Source organism: Lithobates pipiens, unplaced genomic scaffold, assembly GCF_037356315.1.
Source record: "Lithobates pipiens isolate NorthernLeopardFrog02 unplaced genomic scaffold, aLitPip1_a1.2 Scaffold_8, whole genome shotgun sequence".
Lineage (NCBI taxonomy): Eukaryota > Metazoa > Chordata > Amphibia > Anura > Ranidae > Lithobates > Lithobates pipiens.
In genome coordinates, this window is record NW_027507903.1 from 530,947,847 (window position 1) to 530,962,742 (window position 14,896).

At 45.3% G+C, this 14,896-nt stretch overlaps 1 protein-coding gene across 1 annotated transcript in view; it reads right to left on the bottom strand.

The window, feature by feature from the left end:
- GPAT2 (glycerol-3-phosphate acyltransferase 2, mitochondrial) overlaps nt 1–14,896 on the bottom strand; it is a 206,570-nt gene that overhangs the window by 93,789 nt on the left and 97,885 nt on the right. Inside the window, 1 exon segment of the mRNA XM_077469522.1 lies at nt 1,005–1,105. Coding sequence (XP_077325648.1) covers nt 1,005–1,105 — 101 coding nt within the window.

The window sequence follows — 14,896 nt, forward strand, 5'->3', positions numbered from 1 at the left end:
TTGTATTATTGAGGTTTTCAACCTTGTCCTTTACCCTGCCTACGGTTTTTCCTATTTTCACAGTGTAATAATTGGAAATTTGTCAATCTGAATGAGGAAAAGATTTGTAAATGGGATTTTTTTTTTATACTTAAAATAAATGTTTATTATAATCTGCATTACAAAGAAAAATTAACCAGTTGAGGTCCGGGCCATAGCCGAATGACTGCTACAGTGCGGACCTCAATTTCCGGGAGGCCGTCATAGGATGTCCTCCCCTGTGTACGCGCCCTGCAGGGTGCGTGCTGTGATCACAGAGTCACGGAGGCTCGGCTGATCACTAATCCTAGTAAGGGTCCGATCCTGGCCCCTTACCATGTGATCAGCTGTCAGCCAATGACAGCTGATCACACGATGTAAACAAAAGTTCAGTGATTGTTTTTTTTCATCCTCACGCTGACAGCATGAGGAGAAAAAAAGCCGATCACCAGCTTATGTTAAAGGGACATACGTTCCGAAGAGGAAGGAGGTAAAGATGCCTCCCCTGTGCCATTCAGTACCCCCTGCCAGTGCTACCTATTATTGTCACCTGCCAGTGCCCACCAGTGCCACCTATCAATGCCCACCAGTGGTGTCAATCAGTGCCACCTAGCAGTGCTGCCTGTCAGTGTAAGTAATCAGTGCCCATCACCGCTGTCTCATCAGCGTACATGAAGGAGAAAAATTACCTGTTTACACAATTTTATAACAAAATATAAAAAAATATATATATTTTTTTTAATTTGGTCTTTCAATTTTTTTAACAAAAAATAGAGGTGATCAAATACCAACGAAAGAAAGCTCCATTTGTGGGGAGAAAATTATAATTTCATTTGGGTAGAGTGTTGTATGACCGTACAATTCAAAGTGCGACAACGCTGAAAGCTGAAAATAGGTCTGGACAGGAGGGGGGTTTAAGTGCCCAGTAAGCAAGTGGTTAAACATCTGTATTTTTTCTAACCAACTGACAGTATAAGGCATTTTACCTCTGAGTGAATGCATCAAGAAGCCATGCAGTAATGCCTGTTCCTGGAAGACAGTTCTGCTGGCATCCCTTTCCACTGCGGTCTCATCATACATCTTTTTCCTAAACAAAAAAACAGGATAAGCTGGGAGGTAATTTTACTAGTGATAGTAATGAGAATAGATTTTATTTTACATTTCTTTTTGGAGGAGGAAAGGGGTGGTAGAGTTCCCACTGGACATTTCACTAAAACAGTAATGGCCCATTCAGACCTATCCAGTCACACATTAAGTTGCAAGTTAATACAAGTTGTATGAGGGCCACCTATCTAAACGGGCTGCCAACACTCCCCAACAGTTCTAAAATTGCCTTGTGCATGGTAAAGCAGACATGTCTATTTAAAATAAATGCACTGAAATGCACTAAAATGTATTGCATGTGTTAACACAATGCATAGTTGTGAATGGGCCCTACAGATTTCCAACTGCAGTTAACATAAATCACCTTATTGCACCCTCTGTGATTAGGCTCCCATGCAGGCTCACTAGATACAAGTATTAAAGTGAATCTGTCTCGAGAGAAATACTGTTATAATGACCCATTGGCGTGAATACTTTGACTGCGTGTTTGACGGTATTTCAAAGGGTAAGAGTACTTTCAAGCCAAGGTGGTCTAGCCTACTACATCACCATAAGTGCCCATTTACAGACAACCAACTAGAGCTGGCAGGTCTGTCTTGCTTGAAAACACAATATGTGCTCCAGAACTTTTCACTTTGCCCTGTGCAGCGCTATTATTTTGTGTGAAGTCAGCAGAAAACCTGTAGGCACAGTAAAAAAAAAAAAAATCCTAGAGTGCAAGGTATAAAGAACCATCCACCTGGTGTCTATACAATCAGCCAACCTTTTAAACCACTAATACTCATTAAAGAGAGTCTGTTGCCAGACCATTTCTACAATTTTCCAACAAAATGTTATTGGTATTTTTGGTTTACAACCCCAATTCCAAAAAAGTTGGGACACTACGTAAAGTCTACATAAAAACAAAATGTAACTATTTGCAAATCTCATAACCCCGTATTTTATTCACAATAGAAAGCATATTAAATGTTTAAACAAACTATTTTACGGAAAAAAAAAAATAAGATCACTTTAAAATTTAGAACATTTTTAAATTGATCCAGATGTCTTTTGCACGGCAGGGCCTTGCATATTTCAGCAGGACAATGCTAAACTGCACAATACATCTATGACTTTGTAGTAGAAGAGTAGAAGGGTTCAGGTGCTTAACTGTCCTGCCTGCTGTCCAGACCTTTCACCAAATGAGAATAGTTGGCTCATCTTAAAGTGAAAAATATGCCAAAGATGAATCCTATATTAGGCAAGAATATGATAAGAGTCTACTCCAAAAACTCCAGCAACTGGTCTCCTCTGTTCACAGACATTTACAAAATGTTGTTGGTAAAGGAAGAGGAGATGCTATACCATGGTAAACATGGCCCTGTCCCAACTTTTGCGAGACGTGTTGCTGCCCCCAATCTCAAAATTACTTTTTTTTTTTTCTTAAAATGGTAAATTTTCCCTGTTTAAACATTTGATATGCTTTCTATTTTTTATTGTGAATAAAATATGGGTTTAGGAGATTTGAAAATCAATGCATGCTATTTTATGTAGATTATACACAGAGTCCCAACTTTTTTGGACATTGGGTTGTACCTGTAAAGTCATTTTTTTGGAGTACATCACAGGACACAGGGTATCTTGATATCTATTATGATACAGTTATGCTGCCACCTTCAAGTGATAGGACACTGGCAAAAAAAAAAAAAAAAAACACAGAAAATCCTCTCCCAGACATAACACCCCCTCCCCTCAGCTAGGTATAGCTTTTGTTCTTAAAGTGGTTGTATAGTCCTTTTTGGGACTTTTACCTACAGGAAAGCCTATAATAAGGCTTACCTGTAGGTAAAAAAAATATCTCCTAAACCTGTACGGTTTAGGAGATATTCCCCTCGCAATGTGCCGCTGACTGCAGCGGCGCATGCGCACAGGGGATTCCCGGCTGAAAGCCCGACAGACGACGGACCCTGCCGGGAAGAAACCTCCCGCGCGCATGCGCGGGAGTGACGATATCGCGGCTCCGGCACTCACAGCACCGGAGCCGCAATACCCGGAAGAAACGCAGAGGGAACATGTCAGCTCCCTCGGCATGGATCGGACCAAATGTCGGGGCTTCGTTCTAAGGTAAGTATTTCATAATGAGCTAGTATGCGGTGCATACTAGCTCATGATGCCTTTTCCTTTGCAGGTAGGAAAAAAAAAAAACACATCAGCGGGTATACAACCGCTTTAAGAAAGCCATGAACAACAAATGAGGAGGGGGATCCTGTGATGTGCTCCAAGAAAAGTATTTTAAAAGTGAAACAAAAGTCTAATTTTCTTTATTGTACATGAGGGCATATCCATTATGATAGGGATGTCCTAAAGCACTGAATATGAGGGGAGGGCAACATAGCAACAAGCTCAGACCCCAAACAATGAAACCAGGACAGGTTAGAACCCCACACAGCAAACTGCAGGACTTTGACCACAGGTCACATCCTCAGTCTCAAACATTCACTTGGTAAAACTTTGTAAAAGTATGAACCGAAGACCTTACAAACTCAAGCTACTGAAGCCTGATGTCAAATAGCCCAGGAAGCACTAAACCTCCTAGTAGAATGAGCCATCCCAGAGAAAGGTGGAACTTTGCTCTTCAACCACTTGCCGATTAGCTGCTGTTGTTCAGTGGTAGGTTGGCTCTCCTGTGCGAATCCCCATTCTGACAGGAGACATGATAGAGATCTTCTGCTCCCAGTGTTCGGGAACAGTGATCTGTCATGTCCCTGGCAGCCCATCCCCCCACAGTTAGAACACACCTAGGGAACAAAGTTAACACCCTTGATCGCCCCCTAGTGTTAACCCCTTCACTGCCAGTGTCATTTTTACATTGATCAGTGAATATTTATAGCACTGATCAATGTAATAACTGGTCCCCAAAAAGTGTAATTAGGGGTCTGATTTGTCCGCCGCAATGTCGCAGTCCTACTAAAAATCGCCGCCGTTACTATTAAAAACAATTCGAAATCTATCCCATAGTTTGTAGACGCAATATTTTTATGCAAAACAATCAATATATGCCTATTGCAATTTTCTTTAGCAAAAACATGTAGAAGAATATATATTGGCCTAAACTGATGAATACATTTTTTTTGGGGGGGGGGGGTATTTATTATAGCAAAAAAGTTTTTTTTGTTTTTTTTTTTTTAAATTGTCGCTCTGTTTGTTTATAAAGGCAAAAAATAAAAACCACAGAGGTGATCAAACATCACCAAAAGAAAGCCCTATTTGGGGGGAAAAGGACATCAATTTTGTTTGGATATAACATCGTAATTGTCAGTTAAAGCATCGCAGTGTCATATCACAAAAAATGGCCTGGTCATTAAGAGGCAAATCCTTCCGAGGCTGAAGTTTGTTAAACTGTATGTTTGAGAAATGAGCCATCAGATTCAACAAGTAATGGTAGATTTGGAAGCTCGGCTTGAGGGGGAGACCACTGTGGGTACACTTACAATGATGCAGTCAAACAAAAACTCTCCTGTTGCCAGTCTCCCTCTAGACTGACTCATGTTATTTCCCACCTGGGTTTTACCCCTATGGATTGTTTCTTTCCACTCTTAGAAACCAGTGGTTCCGAATATGACATTTCCATAATGGGGCCATTGGCTCCCACTGCTGTCAGTTAAATCCTGTGGGGAGGGAGCAGGGGATGGGACAGAGCCACACTGTAGGTGTCTATGGACACACTCACAGCCAAGCTAGAAGGCTCGTATGCACAAGTTTTGGTTTGCTATTGGAAAAATCTACCTGCCAAATTTTTCCCACAGGCAATTTGGACAAAATGGAATTCTACCCAAAACAGAATGGGATATGCTTCCAGCTGAGCAGCCAAACCGCCTGATGATTTATGTATGTTAGTGCTGTGGTATGGTCCAACTGACCCTTTAGAGGGAAGCCCTCCAGGTGCACTAACCAATGCAGCAGACCAAGACAAACCCGCCTTCAAATTCCAGGATGGTAATGGGCAGCAATTTCTCCTGTACCAAGATATTGCCCTGGCTGGTGTCCATCATCAGGACCCTGCAGCACAGCAGAAAAAAAAAAATTTCTACTGTGCAGCATTCACAAGGAAATCCACCAATCCAGAGACAGTTTCGATCTAGGGTGTAATTGCATCAGGGAATACGACAACTGTACCCCCCTTTTCCATGTTGAAAAGACATTCAGTTGGGAGGTGCCTGGAATAAAACTGGGCAAAGGGAATTGCATGGAAGGTGGCTATCGTCTCTTAGGACCCTTATACAAAGTCAAATTGAGGGATTCGTCAGAATTTAAAGCAACTTCAGAGAGAGCAAGACCTTTGTCATGGGGAGGACCGTTCTCAGATGGAAGATGTACTGGATCAGACCTAAATATGTCAACCTCTGAGATGGGACTAAAGGCTAACTTCAGAAAATTCAGAACCCATACACACCAGCGTTTGCACCATTCAAGTCACTGAGTTCCAAAAGTGGAGCAGACTGCTCCCTCAAAAGCAAATCGTCCATGTAACCTGACAGAAATACCCTGATTAAGGATCCTAAGACCAAGGCTACAACCTTGCTGAATACTCTGGGAGCAGTGAACAGGCCAAAAAAGACATGTCCGCAAATTTAAAGTGATGGTCTACAGCAAACCCTAGGAACCATTGGTGAGGTAGGAATATTAGAATGTGCAGATAATCATCCTTGTTATCCACAAATGTTAGAAAATGTCCCTGCTTGAGAGAGGCAACCAGCAAACACACCAATTCCATTTGCAACATCTGCACTTGGAGAAACATACTGAGTCTCTTTAAGAGCCAGATGGGACAGACATCACCGCTGGGTTTCGGAACCATGAATAGGTTTGAGTAGAAACCTTTCACTCTCATGAAATAGAACGGTCACTCCCCAAGATAGCTTTTGATTTAGTATCCAAAATGAGATAGTCCTTCTGTTCAGATTTAAAGAAACATTTGAAAGCATAAATCACAGGGGGAGAAAGCTCTGAAATTCCAGCTTGTAGCATTGAGCCATTATGTTACAAACCCATCTCAAATGTCCATGCAGGCTTGCAAATATCCCCTCTACCTGAATGTGTGACGATGCCCCTTCATTATAAGAAGGATTTGTACACTGCTTTAGAGGGCTCTAGTGTCCATGTCTTCTTGCAAACCTAGGACTGGGGCTTAGAGCCCGAAGCTTGTGAATAGCAAAAAATGCAATTTTGGAAGTAGAAAGCGCAGCAGGCTTTGTATCATGAGCTTTGACTTCTCTCTTCACCCAGAGTCACCTTTTGGATGCAATCATCCAAAGCAGGACTGGACAAACACTGACCTAGGAAAAAGTAAGCAGTCAACCTGTTATATGGTAACTCCGCTGACCAACATTTCAGCCATAAAACCTTGCACGTTTGCACTGACAACAGACCCAGATGAGAGAGCTGTTGAATGGAGCCCATGAAGGCATCCATTGAGGCATCCAACTAAGGGTACAAGGATAATACTCCAAGTATCTGCCCAAGCCTCTCAACATCCAATGAGCCCAGACTTTGAGGCTTTAACACACTCCTACAGCCAAAACTTCAGTCTGTAAGGCTGCTCCTACAAGAGCAAAAGAGGCGTTGAGAATAAGGCCTTAAGATGTTTGTCAGATGCATCCTGAAATACAGTGAGAGTCTTATTAAGATAGGACACTGCCATTTCCACAGCAGGCATCCATTCCTTCGTGAACTCACTTTCTCTTGACTATTGTTGAGAAAATCATTTTGACAGAACGAACATCTTTTCAGGGTAAGCCCAGTTTAAGTAAATCACATCCTGGGAGGATGTACAGGGAAAAATTGAGGCTGCTGTGGCAGGCCCCATGATCCCAATCCCATGACCTTTAGGACTGGGAACATGGGATGCAGTAATTTTAAGTTGGTATGGACCACTTGCATAAGAAATTCCATGAAAGCCTTCTGGGTCTGAAGCAAAACCTAGCCCTAAAATTCCTCAGGAGTAGATCCTCCTGAAAAGGAATCATCCTTTTCTTCTGGAAAAGTCACTTTCCCTTTGTCCTCTTGCAGTTCTTTGGCAAGCTGCTCCTACGCTAATAAGGAGGAAGAAGGGGAATGACGCCACTGGCGATAACTATGCACAAAACGATACATAATATCCAAATATAAGGTGCGAAAGGGAGTGACAGAGGAGCAGGACGGCCCCAGTCAGTGCTGGGACCGAACCCAAATCCACCATGATACCCCACTAAACAAGGGCCCACCTTTTAATAAATACTTGATTTCACTAATGTAGGATTGGTATGTGCACATTTTTTATGGCTACAATGTTTCCAAATTTGCCACCATGTTTTCCCTGTTTTCTGGAAATCTATACTTTGTTTTTTCTGTTGCAGAGCATATTCCAACTATTGTCTCCTTCATGCCCCTGAAGAAGGGATTTATCTTGAATCTCTCGAAATGTGTGGAGCTATAGGAGAGGTGCTCTTTTCTTATATACTATATATGGATATTATGTATAATTTTTTGCACAGTTGTTACCTTTGATCATTACACTGTTTTTATGAAATACATATTTCTATTATATACAATTATCAAAGTTGGTGATAGGGTCTCTAAACAAAGAAGACAAAAGTCCTTCTTTGCTTATTTGTTCTGGGTCAGTAATTCAGGAGAACTGCAGGAAGGGCAACAAGTAAATAACTTTTTTTTTTTTAGGAGGATAGCTCTGCAATGGCCACCTGTTTCTATAATTGTTTATCACAGTCACTTGAACAATTACAGGCAGGGGCTCTGACGGAGTGCATCAGTTTGGTGAGGTCAAGAACTGCCAGGATAGAGGTTATACGTATAGAATCTAAAGAGCTGAAGACACAGTGTATATATTTATTGGGGACTTTCATGACCGTAAGCCCAGCCAGTGAAGTACATTTCAGGGCTTTTTGCCCACTTTTATTCAAAAATGTAATTTAAAATAAATCTCACAGGTTATGCAGCCTGGTTAGACTGAGCAGACGCTCTTCAGTTCACATCCACTGCTCATGCAGCAGCATTTCGCCAGGGATGGAGCCCTGAACCATATTCAGCCTATACTAAAAAGGTTTGGCATGTCTACACAATCAGGTTGCTGGCTTTATCCCTTCCAAGTCTCTATTAAGTCTCTATGCTCCCGAACCCAACCCAAGAGTTACTTATCCTGGAGAAAACTGCAAAAAAATTTTTTCTCAACTCCGCACACAAATCCTAGTGCCCCTGAACCGGCATAAGTTAGAACCCTGGGTGACATCTAGCCCTTCTAACACCATATCAAGGTGCAGCACTATCATAATATATACATGTATTGCTTCTAGCAATAGGGCTGGAGCTCCCCTGGTATCAATTTGTGGATCCCTGAGTACAGTGTGCATCCTCACACAGGGTAGAATACAGAAGGCCTGGAAATATGCACTGTATTTATCGGCGTATAACACGCACTTTTTCCCCCTTAAAATCGGGGGAAAGTCGTGGGTGCGTGTTATACGCCGATCCCCACTGTCTGTGAGGCTAAAATACTGAGCGCCGCCGATAAAGACCGAGCGGCGCCGAAAAAGACCGAGCCGTCTGCTCGGCATCGCTCGTAGTCCCGCCTCCCTGCTGTTTCTGGAGCGAGCGCTGCCGAAAAAGACCGAGCCGACACTACTGTGTATTCGGCTTGGCTCGGCTCGCAGTCTTGCCCAGTATGGAAGCTGGAAATGACACTGGCAAGCTGCAAATGACACTCTGCAAGGCTGCAAACAGCGGTGGGCAAGCTGCAAATGACACTGATCATTCTGCAATTATGGACAAGGCTGCAGATGCACACTGATAAGGCTGCATTGACAGGCATTTAAATGTAAGTTTTTTTTTTCCCTTAAACTTCCCTCCTAAAACTTTTTTCCTTAAAATGCCCTCCTAAACTTGGGGTGCGTGTTATACGCCGGTGCGTGTTATACCCCGATAAATATGGTATTTAGTGCTGTTCAATGCATTGGCAATGAAGTCCGCATCCTGCATGTACAACAGCTTTTTTTTAAAAAAATTCTGCTAGCTGCTGCCAGGCACTACATAAAACCGGGCAATTTAAACAGGGGGGCAAGAAATCAGATGTCTGCTATTATGTACTTCCAGAAGCATTTTGTATAGATCAGCATGTTGAAAGATATATTGAAAACCACAAAAGATGCACCATTTACATGACCTGTCTTGTTCCAGTTGTAGTTCAATGATTCATTTATCCGACAGTCACTAATCACCACTGGCATGCTAACAATTTTCAGAAATGTACATTTACAACAGAGACAAAATTACTGGTAACCATTTTCACAATATATTCTGTCTATCCGAGGTACAGATCTGCTTAGTATTCAAGCGAGTCTCTGCTAAATGTGCAATCCCCAGTGGGGATGTAAATACTCTTGAATAAGGATAGAATGAAATGTTCTGTATCTGACATAACTGCTATTTCTACAAATGTCTTTAGTCAGACTGATTTCATTGTGTTGTCGCTTCTTCATCCCTGCTATTTTTCCCTCATCATGAGCTTTTCGCAAAGGACGTAAAACTTTATTAAAAAGGGGAAATGTAGTCAACGTTGTTTATTCTACCCTGAATGAACAAGCCACATGTTTGCTTTAACCCTTTCGCTGCCAGGCCCTGGGCTCCATTTTAAAACTCGGGTAGCCAGGCCATTTTTGCAATTTTTCTATTGCTTTTTTATTTTTCCCTTACAGCTTTCAGAGTTTGTTAACCACTTAAGGACCGAGCCTCTTTTTGAGATTTGTTGTTTACAAGTTAACACTTTTTTGTTTGCTGGAAAATTACTTAGAACCCCCCAAACATTATATATATATATATATATATATATATATATATATATATATATATATATATATATATATATATATATATATATATATATATATATATATATATATATATATAATGTCATTATAATAATATGCGACCGGTCTACACTACATGGCATGTTCACCAATGGCAGGAGTCTGGCAGACAAGATGGGTTAACTAGAGATACTATTGTACGAGGAGGATTTGGATTTTGTGGGAATTTCAGAGACCTGGTTCAACAGCTCTCATGATTGGCTGGCAAGGGGAAAATAATATTGGGAGTATATAATTAATATATTAAAATATATATATATATCTATACACACACACATACATACACACACAAGAAAAACGATGGGACTCGTGCTTATGATGCAAAATCTTCTTTTAATCCAATTTTCAGGAATAACTACATAGCAGTATTCGCAGTAGCCACTGTACAGTTCCGAGCAAACAACCGCTCTTTGTCAGGCTATCTCTGGCTTGTGTAATATCCTACTACTCGCACCTTATAAATCCAACAATCACCAGGTATTTTTTTCCCCTCTTCTAGATTCTGGACAGGCTAAATAGAGATTGGAAGAATATGGAAAATATGACATACAATGTATCCCTAATGAAGAACATTCATGACTATTAATTCATGCCCTTTATATGGAAGATAGAAAATAGAGATAGAGAAACTAATTCTTCAGCCACTACCAGATAGATGATGACTTTTAGATGTGGGCTGAGTATGAAGAGGTTAAGATTTAATCATTAGGATTATAGTGACTAGGTGATTTGGGTTACACATCTGAGTGGTATACCTGTTGATTGTTGGATTTATAAAGGTAGTGTGAGTAGTAGGATATTACACAAGCCAGAGAAAGCCTGACGAAGAGTGGTTGTTTGCTCGGAACTGTACAGTGGCTACTGCGAATACTGCTATGTAGTTATTCCTGAAAATTAGATTAAAGATTTTGCATCATGAGCAATCCCATCGTTTTTCTTGAATATTGATTAGTGGAGGATTGGAAGCTCCACAGTGACGGTGCTTATTTAACCACTTTAATACCGGGCCATAGTCAAATGATGACCACAGATGGGATCTCCCATCCTGGGTGGACGTCATATGAGGGCCTCGGTATTGCGCTGCTCCTGCGGGCCCCCGGGGGCCGACAGCGCTGCAATCGTGGATGAGCTGGACACAGCCCATCCCCAATCTGTGGGATTTTCCTCTCCATCGACCCCCCCGATACATGTGACCGGCCTTGTCCAATCACAGCCGGTCACATGTACTGTGCCGTTACAGCGCTCGTGCAAGCGCCTAGGGCGCGTGCAGAGCGCCGTTCGGGGATGCGGCTTGTCACCCTGACACAGCCCAACCCCGATCGCAGTAAAGAGCCAATGAAATTGGCTCTTTACCACGTGACTGGCTGTGTCCAATCATAGCCGGTCACCAAATGTAAACAAACCGCGGTAACGAGATGTTACCGGGTTCTCCTTCTCACACACTGATCGTGTGTGAGGAGGAGATTGCGGTAACATCTCGTTACCGCTCAGTGTACACCAACACACACTGATTACGCTCCCCCCCCCCAATAAAGAGGACCTGTCACCACCCATCAAAGTACCTATCACCACCCATTACAGCCCATCTGAGTACCCGAGTACCTGTCCCAGCCCATCTGAGTACCCGAGTACCTGTCCCAGACCATCTGAGTACCCGAGTACCTGTCCCAGCCCATCTGAGTACCCGAGTACCTGTCCCAGCCCATCTGAGTACCCGAGTACCTGTCCCAGCCCATCTGAGTACCCGAGTACCTGTCCCAGCCCATCTGAGTACCCGAGTACCTGTCCCAGCCCATCTGAGTACCCGAGTACCTGTCCCAGCCCATCTGAGTACCCGAGTACCTGTCCCAGCCCATCTGAGTACCCGAGTACCTGTCCCAGCCCATCTGGGTACCCGAGTACCTGTCCCAGCCCATCTGGGTACCCGAGTACCTGTCCCAGCCCATCTGGGTACCCGAGTACCTGTCCCAGCCCATCTGGGTACCCGAGTACCTGTCCCAGCCCATCTGTGTACCCGAGTACCTGTCCCAGCCCATCTGAGTAGCCGAGTACCTGTCAGCCCATCTGAGTAGCCGAGTACCTGTCAGCCCATCTGAGTAGCCGAGTACCTGTCAGCCCATCTGAGTAGCCGAGTACCTGTCAGCCCATCTGAGTAGCCGAGTACCTGTCAGCCCATCTGAGTAGCCGAGTACCTGTCAGCCCATCTGAGTAGCCGAGTACCTGTCAGCCCATCTGAGTAGCCGAGTACCTGTCAGCCCATCTGAGTAGCCGAGTACCTGTCAGCCCATCTGAGTAGCCGAGTACCTGTCAGCCCATCTGAGTACCCGAGTACCTGTCAGCCCATCTGAGTACCCGAGTACCCGAGTACCTGTCCCAGCCCATCTGAGTACCCGAGTACCTGTCCCAGCCCATCTGAGTACCCGAGTACCTGTCACAGCCCATCTGAGTACCCGAGTACCTGTCACAGCCCATCTGAGTACCCGAGTACCTGTCACAGCCCATCTGAGTACCCGAGTACCTGTCACAGCCCATCTGAGTATCCAAGTACCTGTCCCAGCCCATCTGAGTACCCGAGTACCTGTCCCAGCCCATCTGAGTACCCGAGTACCTGTCACAGTCCATCTGAGTACCCGAGTACCTGTCACAGCCCATCTGAGTACCCGAGTACCTGTCACAGCCCATCTGAGTACCCGAGTACCTGATTATCTGTCAGCCCATCTGAGTACCCGAGTACCTGTCAGCCCATCTGAGTACCCGAGTACCTGTCAGCCCATCTGAGTACCCGAGTACCTGTCAGCCCATCTGAGTACCCGAGTACCTGTCAGCCCATCTGAGTACCCGAGTACCGGAGTACCTGTCACAGCCCAACTGAGTACCGGAGTACCTGTCACAGCCCAACTGAGTACCGGAGTACCTGTCACAGCCCAACTGAGTACCGGAGTACCTGTCACAGCCCAACTGAGTACCCGAGTACCTGTCACAGCCCAACTGAGTACCCGAGTACCTGTCACAGTCCATCTGAGTACCCGAGTACCTGTCACAGCCCAACTGAGTACCGGAGTACCTGTCACAGCCCAACTGAGTACCCGAGTACCTGTCACAGCCCAACTGAGTACCCGAGTACCTGTCACAGTCCATCTGAGTACCCGAGTACCTGTCACAGCCCATCTGAGTACCCGAGTACCTGTCACAGCCCATCTGAGTACCCGAGTACCTGTCACAGCCCATCTGAGTACCCGAGTACCTGTCACAGCCCATCTGAGTACCCGAGTACCTGTCACAGCCCATCTGAGTACCCGAGTACCTGTCCCAGCCCATCTGAGTATCCAAGTACCTGTCCCAGCCCATCTGAGTACCCGAGTACCTGTCACAGTCCATCTGAGTACCCGAGTACCTGTCACAGCCCATCTGAGTACCCGAGTACCTGTCACAGCCCATCTGAGTACCCGAGTACCTGTCACAGCCCATCTGAGTACCCGAGTACCTGTCACAGCCCATCTGAGTACCCGAGTACCTGTCACAGCCCATCTGAGTACCCGAGTACCTGTCCCAGCCCATCTGAGTATCCAAGTACCTGTCCCAGCCCATCTGAGTACCCGAGTACCTGTCACAGTCCATCTGAGTACCCGAGTACCTGTCACAGCCCATCTGAGTACCCGAGTACCTGTCACAGCCCATCTGAGTACCCGAGTAGCCGAGTACCTGTCAGCCCATCTGAGTAGCCGAGTACCTGTCAGCCCATCTGAGTAGCCGAGTACCTGTCAGCCCATCTGAGTAGCCGAGTACCTGTCAGCCCATCTGAGTAGCCGAGTACCTGTCAGCCCATCTGAGTAGCCGAGTACCTGTCAGCCCATCTGAGTAGCCGAGTACCTGTCAGCCCATCTGAGTAGCCGAGTACCTGTCAGCCCATCTGAGTAGCCGAGTACCTGTCAGCCCATCTGAGTAGCCGAGTACCTGTCAGCCCATCTGAGTAGCCGAGTACCTGTCAGCCCATCTGAGTAGCCGAGTACCTGTCAGCCCATCTGAGTAGCCGAGTACCTGTCAGCCCATCTGAGTAGCCGAGTACCTGTCAGCCCATCTGAGTAGCCGAGTACCTGTCAGCCCATCTGAGTAGCCGAGTACCTGTCAGCCCATCTGAGTAGCCGAGTACCTGTCAGCCCATCTGAGTACCCGAGTACCTGTCAGCCCATCTGAGTACCTGAGTACCCGAGTACCTGTCACAGCCCAACTGAGTACCCGAGTACCTGTCCCAGCCCATCTGAGTACCCGAGTACCTGTCACAGTCCATCTGAGTACCCGAGTACCTGTCACAGCCCATCTGAGTACCCGAGTACCTGTCACAGCCCATCTGAGTACCCGAGTACCTGATTATCTGTCAGCCCATCTGAGTAGCCGAGTACCTGTCAGCCCATCTGAGTAGCCGAGTACCTGTCAGCCCATCTGAGTAGCCGAGTACCTGTCAGCCCATCTGAGTAGCCGAGTACCTGTCAGCCCATCTGAGTAGCCGAGTACCTGTCAGCCCATCTGAGTAGCCGAGTACCGGTCAGCCCATCTGAGTAGCCGAGTACCGGTCAGCACATCTGAGTAGCCGAGTACCTGTCAGCCCATCTGAGTAGCCGAGTACCTGTCAGCCCATCTGAGTACCCGAGTACCTGTCAGCCCATCTGAGTACCCGAGTACCTGTCAGCCCATCTGAGTACCCGATTACCTGTCAGCCCATCTGAGTACCCGAGTACCTGTCAGCCCATCTGAGTACCTGAGTACCGGAGTACCTGTCACAGCCCAACTGAGTACCGGAGTACCTGTCACAGCCCAACTGAGTACCGGAGTACCTGTCACAGCCCAACTGAGTACCCAAGTACCTGTCACAGCCCATC